We start from the raw sequence: 18,697 nt of genomic DNA, 5'->3' as shown, positions 1-18,697 counted from the left end.
TATGTGCATTATACCAAACTGTAATGCTGTAGAAGAGATGCAGGAGTACTATGGTGACTGATGGTTGTATTGTATACAACTGTCATAGAGACAAGAGTTCAGGCCCATTATATTATCAGAAGTGATTCTCTGAGGGATTCTAGAAAGTTTACTAGCTTTACATTCCACTCTACCACTTGAGTTAGTCAACAGCACTCCTTTACAATTTTTTGTAATTGCTATGTGCAATGCTAACTTGAGATACCACAACTGGAACAGCGTTACAGTCCCTACTACAAGGCTAACACCTCAACGCTCTTAAGTAGGATGCTTTGGCAACAGAAGTGGAACTACAGTCTGAGAAGCAAGGACTCTATCCCAAGCAGCCACAGCTGTTTATTTGTTCTATGGGTACCCAGACACTTTTTTCTTATTACAGATGTTAGGCAGCAAGAGAAGTCTGTTCCGCTGTTGTAGTCACTGCAATAGCTAACAGTTCGGTTTTGCTGCTGTGCAGATCTCGCCTACCTGCTTGGTAAGATACCCTTATGGTGCACATTATAGTCCATCAGCAGAACCTAAGCATCTCCTACTAAAGAAACAAAATAGCCTTTTTGATTGGTAGATAAAATTTAGACTTTACTATAAATTAACATCAGTGATGCTGTGAACAGTCAATTTATGCATAGGTAATTAACCACAAAACAGTTGACACATGATGTTCTTCACCGTTTAACCGTAATGCTAATATTGCTTTTATGATGTTGAACATCAAGCACAAGTTCATCTCCAACCTGAACTTGGATGGGCTCATCAAGAACAACTGCAGCTTGTTTCCAGTGCGAGGACTCCTCAGATGTATTCAAGCTGTGGTCTTCATCTAGATGGATGTGATACCAGAAGGGAATTGCCGTGACTTGGCCAGACTTACAAACTTTTACCTAAAAATAATTTAAAATACTAATCAGTTAAACTGTTTTCAAAGTAGTAATGAATATAAAGTATTTCAAAATGGATTGAAATGCTTTGAGATACCTGTAAACAAGTAAATTCTGTATGGAAATTTTCAGTGAAGGTGAGCAATTAATGAGCAGCTCTGCAGAACAGCAGTTTAGTGCACTTCCAACTTCATGTATTAACTCACCTTGACTTCTCTGCTGGAGTTGTTCAACAGAGGGTTCATGAGATCTAGCCTTAAAAGCTCTGCTGGCTTGCTTAAGGGTACACACGGTAATGTAGACAGATCCAAATACACACGAACAGGTACCTAAGAGTACACAGCATAACTTCAGGCATCAACAGCCATTAGGAAGTGAAAGTTAAAAGGCTTAATCATTATGTAGAAGTTTTGAGGAATTACTGTAATGCCTCTAAGAGCCAAAATGCAAAATACACCTTTACTAATCCCTTTTGAAATGTTACTATTGGGATACAAGGTGATCAAAGAGACAGTAACAGCACACTCTTCTGTACAGTAGCACTGCATCTTTCACTACCCAGACAAAACTTCTTCCCCAGCAGTTCTAAAAAAACAAACCACCACATTACCCATTTTAGTTTATCTCAATGTCCCTATCTGGTCACATAAACCTCTCAGTAACTTCAACAACATGAAAAAGCTACAGCTCTTCAGTTTTCTTGCTGTTTACGCCAAAATTAAATACCTAGACAGCTGCAGGCTTTAGAACTGTGCTTGGAAGACACCCACCAACTTCATACCTTGAACTGGTTGATAAAAGGGGCTATATTAAACCCAAGAGTTGGCTCTGTTCCTTGAACAGCACTCTCCAGTAACAGAGACTCCGATTGTACAAGCATCCCATACACCAACACATACTGTGGGAAAATCTTCCCTCCACTGTGAAGTAAACATCTGTAAAATGAGAGAGATTTCACCTCTTAAAGCACCTCATTCAACAGTAATGAAAAAAAACCTCCAACATTAACCACATTTAAGAAAAGCACACACTCTTTAAGTGTTTAACTAAAATTGACAGCAATATAGGAGACAGGATTTTTCTTCCCCCAAATAAACACCTGAGCCTTGCTTGGTCTCTTGCTACATGGTATCACCCTGCCCAGAGTACCAAAACAATAGAAGCTTTAATTCATTGTAATATCAAACATTTCCAGTTCAGGGAAGACTGGTTTAGGTTTCCTTTTCCTATAACAGGCCTCTTCTCATAGGAACTGGGTAGTTAGATGGATTTTCATGCCAATAGATTTGAGTCTGCATATGACAAAAGAGCAACTTCCCATTTGTTCTTAGAGAAAAAAAATTTCCAGTCATCTAAAGATTTAGTAAAACCTAAGAAAATGTAATGAACATAAATCATCTGGAATATTCTGCCATCACTAAGCATGAAGATGAACAGAGAAGATTCCCAAGCACCACAGAAGGACTAAAACCTGTTTCACATTATTTATTTTTCTGCCCATTTCATTATTTTATTTCTCCTGCTCCACATTCCTCCCCACTGCTGCTGCTGTAGCTAACAGCTAGCTTTGGTGCTGCCTTCCTGGCTGCTTTAACACCAGACATTTCGTTTTTAGCAATTTTAGTAATACCAGTTTGTTCCAACAGCAGTTTGACACGTACATGAATCTGGGCTTTGCTAACCTCACACTAAAAACTACCACAGTTATTACTAAGATGCTGGCTATCCTGGGAACTTCTGGCAGACCAAGCAATAAGATCTTCTGTTTGTGCTCTTGCATACGATATATAAAGTCTATCAAAGTGAAATCTTGACACTTTTTTTAAAAAAAAAGAGATACATGTATATAAGGGTCACACCAGGACCACTCTGGGAGGTTCGATCTTTGCAGCAAACAAGCTATTCCTGCTCTATAGAACCAAGAAAGCAATAATTTTGTAGTTAGAAGGAATATTTTCAAAAATTTCCAGACAATTACAGATTCCTAGGAATGCTTTCGTCCATTTGTACCATACCTGGATATTGCAGCCTTTTCCATCACCTCCTGCTGGATTAAACCTGATGTCTCTATAACATCCAAGATAATAATACTCCACAATTTGTCTGATTTGGGTCTCTGAAGCACCACATTTTCATCTTCTAAGTGGCTGAGCCAAAACTCCAGTGTTTCCTTCGTGAAATGGTTCGCTTCTGAAATCACACTAAGTGCTGCCTGATGCTGTTTCTTCTCAACAGAACTGTAGGCTCTAACGGGTCCAAGTTTGCCAGCTATAATCGGCAGGATGGAGAAGCCTTCAGATACATCCAAGATGTACAAAGGATCAGGAGCTGCATCTGGAGAGCTCTTGTTTTGACTCTCTTGGAGGTTCATCCCGCTGCCATATCCATCAACATCCATGCCCTGCAAGTCCTTACTTGGATTTAAGGATGACAGCACTTTGCCCATGGCAGCTTTAAAGCATTCATGGTTAGCAGGGCTATTTCTGTGGATTCTAACACACATACTTGACCGTTGCTATCCTGTTCGCTAGTTGTTTGAAGACCAGCCAGAGCATTACATAATTCAGCCTCATTGCCCAAACTCAGCATGTCACCTCTGTCAGTGAAGTCCATCCTGCACTCTGAAATCAGAGAAGAAATCTTCTGGATCTTCAGGTAGCAGTCTTCGCAGCAAGCTTCCATCACCACAGTATCTCCAGTCTTCACAGAATAATCTTGGCAAAACAGCACAAAAAAGTTGTGTCAGTTACTTTCCAGCAACGTCAGTGAAGTTAGCCACACTGTGCTTAAAAAAGAAAAAAAAGGCATCAACTCATTTCTTCAACAGCTGTTACTAATGCACATGAAAGAATTGTTCAAGTCTGTAACCCCTAAGCTGAAATCTGCAATTGCTTGTTAACATTTACTTTAAACTGTCCCACACTAGGAAAAAACATTTATTCTCAGAAGAAGCCTTTCTATGATAAACAGATATGTCAGACTTTAAGCAGAGCAGAATAAAAACATACAGATGAAAAACATACTGTTCTAAGAAAGCAAATCCATGGATACAGAATTTCAGAACAAAACCACTCTAGTTTGACAAACATTTCTTTCAGTGGCAAGGTAAGCTAAAAGACTACCCCAAAGGTCCAGGCCTTACAGCAAGATCTGGATAGCCTAGAGAGGTGGGCAGTCACCTCACGAAATTTACAAAAGCAAATGCTGGATTCTCCACATGTGAGGGAGGACCAGCAATAGGAGGAAAGGGAATGAAGCTGTGTCAGGGAAAATTCAGATTGGACGGAGTGCTGGCACAGGCTGCCCAGAGAGGCTGTGGAGTCTCCTTTTCTGGAGACTTTCAAAACCCGCCTGGACGCGTTCTTTTGTGGCCTACTCCAGGTGAGCCTGCTCTGGCAGGGGGTTGGTCTAGATAATCTCTGGAGATCCCTTCCAACCCCTAACATTCTATAATTCTACGATTACAAAAAGGTTCTGGATCACTGGACTAGGCTCCCCCAGGAAGTGGTTCCATTATCTCCAGAGAAGGAGACTGTACAACCTCTCTGGGCAGCCTGTTCCAGTGCTCTGTCACCCTCACAGTAAGGAATTTTTTCCTCTGGCTTGTGCCCGTTGCCCCTTGCCCTGTCACCGGGTGCTATTGAAACAAGTCTGGCTCTGAAAAGAGCCCAAAAAGGAGGTGGATGAGTAGGTTGGAACATTTAGTTTTGGTTTTGTGGAAATAGCAATTCCTACGCCACCTCCTGCACCTCCCTCTCACATCTTGACTTAGTAGAGCCAGCCAGTAGCCCCACTTCTTGGAGTTGTACCATAATGCATTTAATTCAGTAGAGGAAAAAAATCCCCGACTTAATGAAAATCATCATCCCAGATCTTAAGCAGGCCCCTTATCTGCCTCACAGCAGAGTGCCATGAACAAGCCTTGATGCAGGGACTGTGCACTACAGTCCAGCAACATGATCAGGAACCACCTCACAGTTACTTGCTGTTGCACTTCTAAAGCCATTTGCTGCCACTTGTCCATCTCTGAGATAACCTAATTCGCTAAAAATCAAAATGAAACGAAGTTAAGGTACCACAACAAAAAAATCCACAGAACATACCAAGGAGGCCCTGCACAGGATAGACTGCCTGTTCCCAGCAAGTTTCCTCACTGGGACTTGTAGATAGAGAGTGCTCATCATCAAGCTGTAGTACAAACCACACCACAACAGCATCTAGTGTTCCTCCTTCAGTGACTGTCATGCTGAGCTTCCAGGGCTTTCTAGCTGCAAGGCTTTTCAGCTCCTGACCAAAATGCAAAGAGAGAAAAAGTGTGAGAGTTTCTTTCCATAAATAATGTTTTTTTATTACACTGTGTCATCCAAATTTCTGCACCAATCCGTGATGGCACTCAATAGAAACCTGAAGCGAACAAGCTGCTACAATATTAATTATCATCATTAGTACTCACTAGCGGAAGGAACTGTCTACCCACACGTACATGCCATTATCCACATGACCAACCTGCATCTATCAGCCATTACAAAAAACATGCCTCCATCTAAGAACGTATATATTTAAAAACACTGAAAACTGCAAGAAATGCCTTAGACTGTCAAGGCTTGCCTTATGAGAAATTGTAAAAACAGAACCTGGCTTTTGGGCTGGATTCAAGTCAATGCTTAGGCACATGCTTCACTCAAAACCTGTGTTCAATCAGTTCTAGACATAGCGTATGTAATCACTAAATTTGCTCCAACAGAGACTCAGCAAAATCATTACAAAATTACTAAGTCGAACATCTTTGAGGATATCTGCTCTGTTACCTGGGCTATAGGCTTTGCGTAAAACTTCAGGCATGTACTGGGAAGAGCTAAGATCTCTGCCCTAAATGGATCTAGTTTACAAATTCTCCAATATTCCTTAAAAGCTTTGAATATGTAATAGGAAATTAAGCTGTATTCCACATACAACTTATTTTCCTCAACCATTACCTTCTGCTACCAACATTCACAAACATAAAAGGCCCAGCTCTGACTCAGACAGTTCTGGCATAAACTGGGAGGTCAAGTACAAAGGACCAAAAATTCTCAAAGAAATATATTTGGTATTAAAAATACTGTTCCTGGTTACTTCTCAAAAGCAGCAAGTCCAAGGTTCTCATTCACTGGTTCTAGTAACTGTAGTGTTACATCCCTACCTTATCGCACAGAACACAAAAAACCCACTTGAAGATAGTTATTTCAGCTCTCCCTGCTCTCTACCATGCTGCTTATCCCATATTTATTCCTCATATTTGTCCACTGCATAAACCTTTTTCTGTTATTTACAATTACAGACTCAGACAGCTCTAGCTCATGAGGACAGCAATTTATAAACTACAGTCAAGAGACAGTAAAGAAAATAAAGCAACGAAGTGCACGAACAGGCAATAAAAAAATCAAAGTGATGCAATGTCACATACATCCTCTGAATGAGAAGAAAACTTGCATTAAAAATAAGTAAATAGGACTACAAATAGAAGGAAAAACTACAGAAAGAATGCAGTTAGCAAGTTTCCCATGTCTTGATCCAGAATTTCTCAAATATTCCTCACAGTAACTTCCTATGAAAATTAGAAAGCCAGTATCTGTAATTTCTGGCAAGAGTGTGGTTCCTTTAGGGCCTGAAAGTGAGACTGAGCTTTAATTACTGCCTGCTGAGGTAAACACTCACTTCCACTCCCAGTGGCATTGATCTCCTGCCAGCAAACATGCACACAGGTAGTACCTGGCTGAGTGCAAGTGTCTGCAGCCTGCAATTAGAGCCACTTCTTGTTCTCCTGCCTGGGAGGAACTGAGTTGCTGCTGCTAATAATAATAGCACTAATAAAGCAATCAGCATAACTCAGCTGCCTTTTTTTTTTTTTAAATTGACTTACTATCATCAGTTCTCTGATCTGTATTGATGTTTTCAAACTGATGTCTCAGTGTGAGAAACATAGTTGTGCTGTGTTTTAAGTAGTTTTCACAGTTATGTCATTTTAGGTCTGAAAAGTCAGTGCAAGCACAATAAATGCAATATTCCTCTCATTCTTTGAAATATAAGTTCAGAAAATGGGTCTCTGAAATTACCTTACTAATGCTAAGTGATTTCTTACCTGAATTTCAATCTCAGGTAGGTAATTCTGCTACTGTCTGTAAGTATAGCAGCTTTTTTTTACTCTGATATGAGGACAGACCTTTTTTTTTTTTTTCTTTTTGTACTGCATCAATTAAATATCCAGGTGTGGCCATGACAAAACAAACAAATGGAAGAAACCCAAACACAAAAAACCAAGCAAACAAGACATGTTGAAAGTAACCTACAGGTGTTAGAAACTACCATATTTGCCCAGTGATGAAGTAACAACAAACAGTAACCAATGATTCCAAATACATTAATCAAATTTTTTCTCTTTACCTTTACTTATGTCATCTTACAATTTCAGGACAGGGACACTCTATTAGACTAACTGAAATTTCAGAACCACTCCTTTAAAGAACAGTTTAAAGAACAATATTTTTCTTTACTCATTAAAATTACCTTTACACTTCTGCCAGGAGGCATATGCTTAAGAGCAGGCATCTCTCAGATGAGAGTAATAGTTTCTTATTGATGCTAGATGCAGAAGCAACATGAGGTCACAGAGAGATTGCTCCCAGTAGTACACTGAAGAGCCTTGTCTTATATCATTTTTAATCTCAGGATGTCAGGCAAGCCAGCTAGGAAAACCTATTGATTCAGAAACACTGCGATTTCTGGCCAAGCAGTAGCCAAGAACAATTTCATTTATATAACAGAACCTATTTTAAGTTCTGACTCAAGGGTAACTCCTCACCACAGGTCAATGAGCAAGAAACACATCAGAGATCAGATGTATCATCTTTTTCGTGTGCTCAGCTGCAAGCTGCTGAGGTTTATTTGCCTTACAGTTCAGGCATACAAACATATTTTTGTGCAAAATACATAAAGCAATAGACTTAATCTTAAAGGTCTTTTCCAATCTAAATGATTCTATAATTCTATAAAGTTACCATGTTTTAGAATGTCGTATTACAGAAATACCATAAGATACCAAAGTAGTTGAAGCGCGGAATCAAACTGGCTGAATAGGATAAGATTTCTTCATCTCCCCCTCTTTTACAATTACTCATCAACACTTTCAGACATTTTAATGCCAGGTGTAAAACACATCCTTTGTCTTTTGTCTTCAGAAGTTTCTTGGAGACTCTAGAGGAATAAACTATGTCAGCTCCACTAATGCATAAACCATTTAAGAACAATCTATTATTGCATTTTTCCTCCCTGTTCCTGTACTGAGCCTGGCAGTTGTTTGATCCTATGGTGAACTAGTTCAGTTCCCTAAACTATGCCAAACAAAAAGCTCCACCCTCAAAAACCGATGACTCATCACCATATAACCATACAAGTATCAAAACCAGCAGAGAATTTCAGCACAGTCTTGCCAACTTTGTACTTGTGTTCTGAAATTGAACCCGGAACACAAGTAAGATACTGGGCTCTGATTATTCATAGATTGTTTATAAAGGACATACTGAAAAAAATCATTACCTGCAGATTGTTGAAATCTACTGTCATTATTTGACAGGGTTCTGTCAGAGGTACGTAACCTCCAGGAATACGACTGAGCTTCTCAGTGGTGTAAGGTTCAACAGTTTCCTCTGAACTTGCAGAAGCAGCATATGTTGGACTAAAGAATTGCACTGAATTTGGCAAGTGCACACCAGCAACTTCTTTTGTTCCCACTCTGGGAATAAAGAAAAAAAAAGGAAGAAATAAAACTTCAATTGATTTGACCACAGAAAATTCTTCCCAGGCTGGCTAAGTATTTTTAAATGCACAGAGTGTAAGAACAGAAAAAAAACAAACAAAAAATAACAATTCTATTGGGTACTGGATATGTCCAGAGCAGCTCTAAAGCACAGAAAATGCACCTCGCTTTCAAGAATCAAACTGAATGTTGTCACTAGAAACTGAGAAAAAGCCCAGTATGTCCTTTGGGGAAGGCCACAGACTTTGCCCACTCTTAAGTATAACTTTGAGTCGTGATAGAGAACTAGAAAGAATACCCCAGGATAATCACAGAATCATCTAGACTGAAAAAGACTTTTGAGATCATCGAGTCCAACCATTAACCTAGCACTGACAAGTTCCTGAATAAAACACATCCTTATGCGCTATCACTACAAGACTCCTAAATAGCTCCAGGGATGGTGACTCCACCACTATTGTGGGCAACCCGTTCCAATGTCTAATAATCCCTCTAGTAAAGAAATTCTTCCTAATATCCAATCTAAGCCTCCCTTGGCACAACTTGAGGCCATTTCCTCTTGTACTATTATCACCGGTTACTCAGCTGAACAGATCCATCCCCACCTCTCTACAACCTCCTTTAAGGTAGTTGGACAGAGCGATAAGGTCTCCTCTCAATCTCCTTTTATTCAGGCTAAACAACCCCAGTTCCTTCAGCTGCTCCTCATAAGACTTGTGCTCTAGACTCTTCAGTTTTGTTCCCCTTCTTTGGACATGCTCAAGCACCTCAACATCCTTGTAATTAGGAGCCCAAAACTGAACACACATGGTGCAGACAAGTACAGATGTAAAATCACTTCCAGTGCCAAGTACAGGCTTAAAATCACTTCCCTGCTCCTGCTGGCCATACTATTCCTGACACAGGCCAAGATATCACTGGCCTTCTTGGCCACCTGGGCACACTGCTGGCTCATCTTCAGCTGACTCTTGACCAACAGCCCCAGGTCCTTCTCTGCCTGGCAGCTCTCCAGCCACTCCTCCCCCAAGTCTGTAGCGCTGTCAGGGGTTGTTGTAGTCAAAGTGCAGAAACCAGCGTTTGGCCTATTGAAACTCAAACAATTGGCCTTGGCCCATTGACCTAGTCTGCTCAGATTCCTCTGAAGAGCCTCCCTCCTCCTCAAGCAAACACTTGCACACAGCTTGGAAGTAAGAACAAATAGAGCTTTTCTGCTGCTGCATTAGTCAGATGATGAAGGTGGTTCAGGTTAACAGAATAGTCAGAACAAAGACAGACAGATAGGTATGCAATAGGAAAATCCACTTTTGGAGCCTCTCACATAAAACATTCATTTTGCAGAAGCTTTATTTATCAAGAACAATCTATGTGTAATAAGGTATTTTTCATAGTTACACAGCTGCAAAGAAAGTCTCAAAAGCATTGATTTCTTGGTGGAAAAAGGCTTTGACAACTTTGAATGCATATATCCTCTCTTACAAGACAGACGATCAACTAGGTTTCTAGAAGTAACCTTATATGAAAAGCTTCAAAGAAAAAAAGAATGCTCTAACTGCTTTAAAACAAATACATACCTCATCCATCTCATACGTTTGAGGACTTAAGATATATTCTCATTTTCATAGTACAAGTCGGGAAGCTACACTTTAGATTATTCTGAAAGGGTTCATTTGTCTGTAAAAAACCTAGTGCTTCCCATTTAAGTGACAGCTATCAAGCAAATCCACATTCTTATGGTGAGATCTAGCACTAGAAGTTCAAATGACAACTAGTTAAATTTCTGCTTCTAGAATTATTTTTAACTTTGAATCACCTTCTCAGGAACCTTCCCCTCCTTGCAGATCTCCCTAAAACTAAGTAAGACTAGACACAGTGTATAATATTCTCATCAGTCATTTCTTTGAAGCTCCCAACTGCAGAACTAAGCTGCCTTTTGTTGTAACCTGGATTCTTAGAAAAATGTATTTTTAACCATTACACATACATAGCTAAAATACAAAAATAAATCAAGTTTGGAGCAGATTCCCTAGCAATAAGAGTATATGTGACATAGAAAGCACAAGTTAGTAAGCACTTCACAAGTACTAAAAAAGCACAGCAACATTATCAACAATCTTCTCACCTGCTCAGTGAAGTAACTTAGTTTAACAATAAGGATGAGAATGTATTCTCCTTTGTGTGAAACTGAATCCATGTATTATTTTAAAAGATATACTACAACTAAAATGGAACAGCTCCTGTATGAGGCATATGTTGTGGAAGAAGTCAGCAGATTGTTATATTTTCACAGAATTGTTTAGGCTGGACCTTTAAGATCACAGAGTTCAACCATTAACCTAGCAATGCCAAATCCACCACTGAACTATGTTCCTAAGTGCCACATCTACACTTAAATACCTCCAGGGATGATGACTCAACCATTTCCCTGGGCAGCTCGTTCCAATCCTTGACAACTCTGAACAATTTTTTTCCTAATATCCAGTCTAAACCTCCTCTGGCACAACTTCAGGCAGTTTTCTCTTGTCCTACCACTTTTTACCTGGGAGAAGAAACTGACCCCCACCTCACTGCAACCTCCTTTCAGGTAGCTGTGGAGAGCAGTAAGGTCTCCCCTCAATCTCTTTTTCTCCAGGCTAAAAAACCCCAGTTCCTGCAGCTGGTCCTCATAATGCTCTTCACTAAGACCCTTCACTAGCTTTGTTGCCCTTCAATACAGGAGCACAGAAGTACAGACACTTAATTGCCTCTCCCTCTGGAGTCTGACTAAAAATTTAACATTACAAAAACCCAAAGTCTGTCATTCTTATAAGTGACTTAAGTTAGCACATTAACCCATATTCTGGCATATTTTATTCAAAATTACTAAATGCAGATTCACTAATGTTACAGACATGTATATAATTAACTTGTGGCAATAATTTCAGTCCTGCTAGCCAGCAGACCTTAAGATATATTGGTAGAATGGATTGCTGATTGATCAATCCAAAGTTATAGTACATTAACTTTCATCCTGTCTAAACTTTGTAAGGAACAGTCAATGCCATGTTTCAAGGCAAATTTTCTAATTGATGAATAACTAAAAGTTCTTCTATGCCCATCTACCATGAGAACTTCATCTCCCTCTGGCTGTTGTCCAGGTCTACTTCATTAGCAAAAACCATTGACACAGCCTGGTTACACTTCATCCAGTACACTGAAGCTCCTGTACAAGTTAGTGCTTTCTTTAATCTGCAACAAGATTAACCCAAAACAAAATATATCAAGTCCAAACCTTTCAGACAGACTGCCCCCATACAGTGATACTATTTAAGAAGATGAGAATAAAAATGAATATCAAAGTAATTGATACGCAGTCAGAACTTGTCTCAGTAAAGAAATCCTACTGTATGTTAGTTGAGAATCAGGCGAGGCACATTCAGCAAAATAATGCTAGGTGGAGTTATTAACACTTCGGCTTTACAAAATCCTGTCCTTTACAAAATCCTGTTCCTCATCCAGCAGCAAGGCATGGAGTATATTATAAAGAGGGTAAAACAAGGATAAAGTTTAAGCATTAATCCAAGAAAATCCAATAGAGAAATGAAGAAGTAATTTTACTATTAAGGAATTAAATTTCTTTCATATGTGTTGAAGGTATGTATTTCACCATAACTCAAAATAAAGAGTTTCTGACAAAGTCATCCAGACAGTCTGAACCACAAGGCAGGAGGGAGAAAAGCCTTAAAAAAGGGTGGGGAGGATGAGAGCAGAAATCTGTTTAGTGAAACAGATAATCAGTTATTCAAAAACTACAGATAACAGTAAATGAAAAATTCTCAACAAGCGCCACTAGTCTCCCCTCAAATCACAAATATGGGTTCAAACTGTGATAGAGGTTATACATACCTGTGATGTCTACGTATCTCTTTGCATTCCACTGCCATCCCAAATATTGTAGCACTTGCGGGAATAACTCTGCCATAGTCTCCAGCACTGGTATCTTGATTTTTAGGCTGTGAAAACACAAATAACATGCAATGAGACAGTGACCTAATTCTACCATTACTGCAAAGCCTAGGTTACATATTAATAAAGCCATTCAAGATCACACTTGAACAACAGCAAGTTCTCAGTGACTAGTAAAGTTTCTGGTCTTTGTCATTCCAGTTGACCATTAAAGAAGTTCCTTAAATATCGTCATTTAATATATCCATGCATCAGCTTTACTTTTCAGTCTACTCCTGCTTCTGTAGAAATCTAAAAGCACTTTTAATTTGTATTCTGTTAGAATATATTGAAACACTGGAGGCCCTTGCCTTTATGCATCATACCTATACTTAACACTAGGGGTCATCAGCTTCAGTTCTGTACAGTACAAAAGCTTTCAGCCAGGTAAGACTTTTTAATTAGCTGAATCAATATCACATCAAGTTAAAAGAGAATTCCTTAGGTCATAAGACCTAAGAGAAGTTAACCTATGTAAGACGACTCATCGTATTACTTTGCTTAACATATGATAGCTAAAATGCAAAATACCAAGTAAAATCTGAGACGCGGTGGAATCGTTCAACTTTCCAAAAAAGGTCAAAGTTAGCAAAAATAAAGAGTATAATCATATGGCGTATTTACTAAATTGTAACTGACTGTTCTCTAGTGTTATGATGAGAAAGATATTCTACCATAATCCAGCATTTCTGCTGGCAAAAAAAAAAGAGGGATAAGAGAAAGGAATGAACAGTGATTGGGACTGACAATAGTGATCCATCTCTGTATGACCGAAGGTTACATCACGGCAACATCCATTGCAAGTACCTGTCTATGGAGAACACGAGCTCACAGAAGTACAATATACGCATCTGCCTCATTCCCTTTCACCAAAATCAAATTCATAGAACAAACAACTCAAATAAATTATTTTTGAAGTATCAACAGGTATGAAATATTTAAAAGACAGTTGTTCCTCATTCATGTATGTCTGTGAATATGTGCACACACACACATATATATAAGCATGCATACATATCAAAACCCAGGAATCCCATTTACACCTATGTTCCCACACCACTTACCTTTGGTTGTAAAAGCAGATGCTCCCAAGCATGTATCAAGCTCTCCACAATCCCTTCTCCAAATAAACCAGCATCAACTGTTTCTGTGACAACCAAGGAAACTCTAGATAAGAAAATGAACACCATGAAATATAATGTGTAAGGCACATTACTGTTACAATCACTCTTTTAAAAACACAACACACCAATGCAAGCTCAGAGCATAAATTTTACCAGTGTTCTGAGTTTCAATACAGATGGGCAATTTAATTCTTCCAACAAATAACGTTTGGAACTTTTGTTAAAAGTTAATCAAGATGCAGATAAAGAATAAATATCGAGTAACAGTTTACCACTAAGCTTCTTGTTCAGTATTTAGCTATAATTTGTGTGCGAAGAATCTAGCCACAACAGGAAGATGTTTCAGCCTGGGCACGCAGCCAATGACACTGCAGAACATGTATTCTGTTTGAATCTTGTGCAAGAGTATGCATCCATACGTGTGTGTTAAAAAGGAATTTAAAAAAAAACACACCAAAAACTATAATCAAAGCACAGTAAAATGTCTACACAGACTAATGAACCCTAAAATCCCAAATCCTTTGGATTTAAACCAAAAAAAATGTACAGTCTAAGACATTTCCAAACTATTAACAATTTATTCCCAACAGGTGACATCCAGTAACTCATAATATGCACTAAGATCAGTTACTGTAGCTCAGCTGACACAGTGTAATGGCACATACCCCAAAGCTCCCACCAGCAAAGAATTAAACTCTTTAATCTATGACACTGTTAATCTACCATAGAAATTAGTATGTTATCATTTCCGTACCACTCTATAAAAACATCAAACATACAGAGAACCTTCTCATATTATGGGTAATATCATAGGCAAAGCTACTTCTTGTTCAGGTCATAGGGTATTTTCTATTTTCTTGAAATTAAGAGCAAATCAAAATCAATACCACAACACAGCAGAACAACGTACCGTTTGGGTATGTGCTTTGGAATTTCTATATCAAGCGACTTCAGATGCAGAAGTTTGATCTCGCCTTCCATATTATTTGCTGCCACCACATCACAGGCAAGTTCATACATGGTTTTTGATAATTCACAGGCATAGACAAAAGATGCTCCTGCCTTTTTTGCAAACATACTGAAAAACAAGAATTAGGACTTTTCCCAAACATTTTAAATCATTTTAGGTAAAGCATGACAAGATACTAAGTTTTCTTAAATTCTATTTTCACATCTGCTTTATGTTTCTAAAGAAAGCAGTTCAAGTCAAAACCCACCATTAAGTCAACCAGTATCTCTTGTGTGAATACTGGTATCAACCAAATTGCTATCCTCTTGATATGCTATCACTAAAAAAAATAAACATAGGTAGCATAAGGATACTTCCCCAGCTATGCTAACTCCACTCTTGATGCTACTAAAAATATTTAAAGTCAGAATACATGACATTACACCTCCAAAATCAACAATGTAATTCAATTTATACAGCAGTTATTGGCACAAAAAGCATCTGCAACAAGTAATTAAAAAAGGGTTCCAAAATACTATTAGACACTAACCTCCAGACTCACTGACTTTTGAGTACTTTTCTTCCTTTCTCAAGTTTTGTTTCAATAAATGCATGAAAGTAAATTATTTTTTTCACTAGCAAGTAAATTTTGTTAGCCAAAAGATACTTTTTCTACTAGGTTCATTTTAAATATGCACTTAGAACACACCTCAAAATTCCCGTTCCTGTTCCAATATCAAGGACAGATTTGCACCCTGAGCAGACAGCATTCTCAATTGCCTTTAGGTAAGTTAGGTTCCTCTTGGTATCGTTAAGCATGATGAAGTGCCATCGTTCCACGAGCCAGTTTGCAACGCGGTAAAAGTTCTCCTTTGCATCAGCAAAGTCTGGGTTAAGCTTCACTGCTTTATGAAAATATCCAGCTGCTTCATCTCTAAAGCCCATCCTAATAGCAAAAATGACAGAAAGCATGTGGTTCAGCTGCCAAGTATCTGTAAACATCCGTGGGTCTGTAAAGAGGTCTTAGATCAATTATAAGACAATAGAAATACTTTGCATTAGTTAGAATGATTATCTCCAGCAACACTCTTACTATCTTATGAAGAATGATTTGCAGCTCTGTATCAAATCAATCGAAAACACAAAGATAGTCCAAAAATACTGTTGTGTGCAGTCTTCATCCACTACTACACCCTTTAAACAAACTAGAACAAGTTTGACAAGAACTTGCTGCAACAATATGACAACAGCAACTCTGAAATTCAGTCTCACATTTTCAAGGGAAGAGAATGCTACAAACCCTAAAACGACTTTACCATATTTAACTGGAACATACTGTAAACCAATCAAATTTTGAGTTGCCAGCGCTCTCATTAAGTGGCAAATCTGAAAATAAGTCGTGAGCTCGAATCAAGTTTTTACAATACCTGTAGGATACTCTGAAATCAGAGAGCATTGAAAAAACCAAAAAACCTGTGAAATGCAAAAATATTTTAATACAATGCTTGGAAAGTTGTTCCTTAAAACAAACGAAATAATCACAAAAAGCAAGCCTAATTAAAACCATCTGGATCTACAACCTATGATTTCAATCGTAAAATCCCAGCCTCAGAAGACCTTAGAACCCTGAGCAACAGCAAAGCACCACGTATTGCACTGTCTGAAGAAAGCAGGAAAAGAATACTTTACACTAGTAAATAAAAGTAGAAGATCAAACTATTTAAAAACAGGTCTACACAGTTTGGTATACTTGACCAGCTTCTTAAAGCACTGTTGCATGTGACCTAAAGAAGGACCAGAATTGGAAGACAGTATTCAAAGGCAATACTTCTACGGAATCTAACTGAAAAGGAAGAAAGTACTTAAAAATTATAGGTTAAACACAACAACTGTTAACACAGTGACTGAACAGTTTTGGTCTCTTTTTTGTTTAGTAAATCCTTAATAAACTCATAGAAAATATTTGAAGGCGGTGCTTTTACTTTTAAGTTTTTACTTTACTAAGAGTGCTTTTTTTTTCACTTTAGCTGTGACATTTATTTTAGCATTGGCTACTCTGTTTTAAGCTGACAAACACACCTGAAGTTCAACAGTAAACACTATAGAGCATTTAAGCACATTCTTTTAAGCATATTTTATGCACTTTGTTGAACTGGGCCTTGTTTATTTACACACAATACTAAATGTCAGCCTTACAGAAACTGAATACAAATTACTACAAACCTGAAAAGATGTTCTCCCATACTATTACATATCACTTCGTCATTTGGATACAGTTCAAGTGCTTGTTCGTAACAGTTAAACAGATCTTGTATCCGTGACAGAGAATCTAGCTCTTCTGCCCACTTGAAGAGTGTAAACTGAAATGTTTCCTAGAAAATAAAACACACACCACTGAGTTGCTGATAGTTACCAGAAGTAGGAAGCTGAGCCCTGATAACATCTAGAGGTATCCTGACACACACCCCAACACCCTCATTTCCCTAAACAGCAGCATGCAACCGTTTGCTATCAGCTCAAGCAAATTGGCTCACTTGAAACAACAGAAATAAGCTCTCAGGTATCCAAACAGAGTATCATTACCCAGCAGTGAGAGCCTCCATACATAATAACACATGCTACGCTACGAGCTGATACTATCAAAGGTCTATTTTAATTGAACTTAGTTGACACGCAGAGAGTAAAACAGAGGCATATCAATTTCCCTCCCACAGACATACAGAGCTTATTAAACAAGTTACCAGCTGTCTCCATTATTACTATTTCCCATTTTTATTTTGAAGACTGAATAGGAAAGTCAGTTTCAATACAACAAATCACAAACACAAAACACCTTACAAAGCCTTAAGAGGAATACAGTAAATAAAATTGTTTCAAGTCATTCAAAAAGCACTTACTTTAACGCTAGTTTTTAACTCAGGAGCTAGATTAAGTACCAAGAGATAGTGAGCATATGCAGTTCCAAAATCTTGGTCTTCCAGGCAATGCTGAGCACTCTGCAAAGACCTAGAAACCAATTCCCGCCTGCTGGCTTCCCGACCACCTCTATGGTTACAATTAATTTTAGCACTGGAGTTGGGCATTTTGAAGAATGCAAATACTCGCTGTTCCTAATAGAGGGGGGAAAAAAAAGAAAAAAAGCTGTGTATACTGCAGACCAAAAGGGTTGCACACAAAGCTGATATATCAAAAAACATTATAATTTTCACTGACATTAGCAAAGATTTCTTTCGCTCCCTCAAATCCTAAACATTCAAAACCAGCTTCATCTTTATGCTACTGATAATTGCACCAACTTTAAAATGAATGTTAACCATTCAAAAATCAAACACGCATCACATTTATGTTTGACCAGGTCCTGGGAGCAGGTTACACCCCCCTGCCTTTTAAAAGTAAATTTTGTAATATGTGCTTTAGGGTGCCTCTGACCAAACAGAGGCACAGTGAAAGCTCACAGTCTCTTAAGTTTCATGAACAACCACAAAAAATACAGGTTAAAGCTCTTCTACTTCAGCAACAGGAAATACTCCTACACAAAGAGCTAACGAGTCCAGATTTTATTCTACACAAAGCAACCTAACTGTTCTCCCACTTCAGAAAACGTTTAAAGAGCTAAGAGAACCACACGCACGCTTTATGACCACCCTGGGTTACCCCTGGAACTTTTAGGGGTTACTTACAAGACAGGGCCTAACGTCACCCTCAGGATTCTCAGGTGTGTCCCAGGAGCCGAAGAAAGCGATCGTTACATCGAGAGGGGCTGCAAGAAACACAGCACCATCACAATTAGGCTTTTTCTTAAACAAAGCACCAAACAAACACGGGCCACGTCTCGGGTGAGCCGCAGGCACGCAGGGCCAGGCAAGAGCCGGACAAGCGCGCCCGCCAGGCGGATCTGGGGGCCCGGGGGCAGACAGCGAACGAGGGGGCC

At 38.8% G+C, this 18,697-nt stretch overlaps 1 protein-coding gene across 1 annotated transcript; it reads right to left on the bottom strand.

Moving 5' to 3' along the window:
• Positions 1-594: 594 nt before the first annotated feature.
• Positions 595-17,849, bottom strand: PRMT9 (protein arginine methyltransferase 9). Its single transcript, XM_009872129.1, is given in 13 exon segments — positions 595-920; positions 1,124-1,246; positions 1,699-1,852; positions 2,933-3,386; positions 3,389-3,631; positions 5,021-5,204; positions 8,493-8,688; positions 12,595-12,701; positions 13,758-13,860; positions 14,728-14,895; positions 15,476-15,712; positions 16,990-17,138; positions 17,664-17,849. Coding segments are annotated over 13 exon segments (2,520 nt in total). The 3' UTR covers positions 595-704.
• Positions 17,850-18,697: the final 848 nt, after the last annotated feature.

This window comes from Apaloderma vittatum, unplaced genomic scaffold, assembly GCF_000703405.1.
Source record: "Apaloderma vittatum isolate BGI_N311 unplaced genomic scaffold, ASM70340v1 scaffold12846, whole genome shotgun sequence".
Classification (NCBI taxonomy): domain Eukaryota; kingdom Metazoa; phylum Chordata; class Aves; order Trogoniformes; family Trogonidae; genus Apaloderma; species Apaloderma vittatum.
The sequence above is the reverse complement of the archived record's forward strand: the minus strand, read 5'-3'. Positions and strand labels throughout refer to the sequence as shown.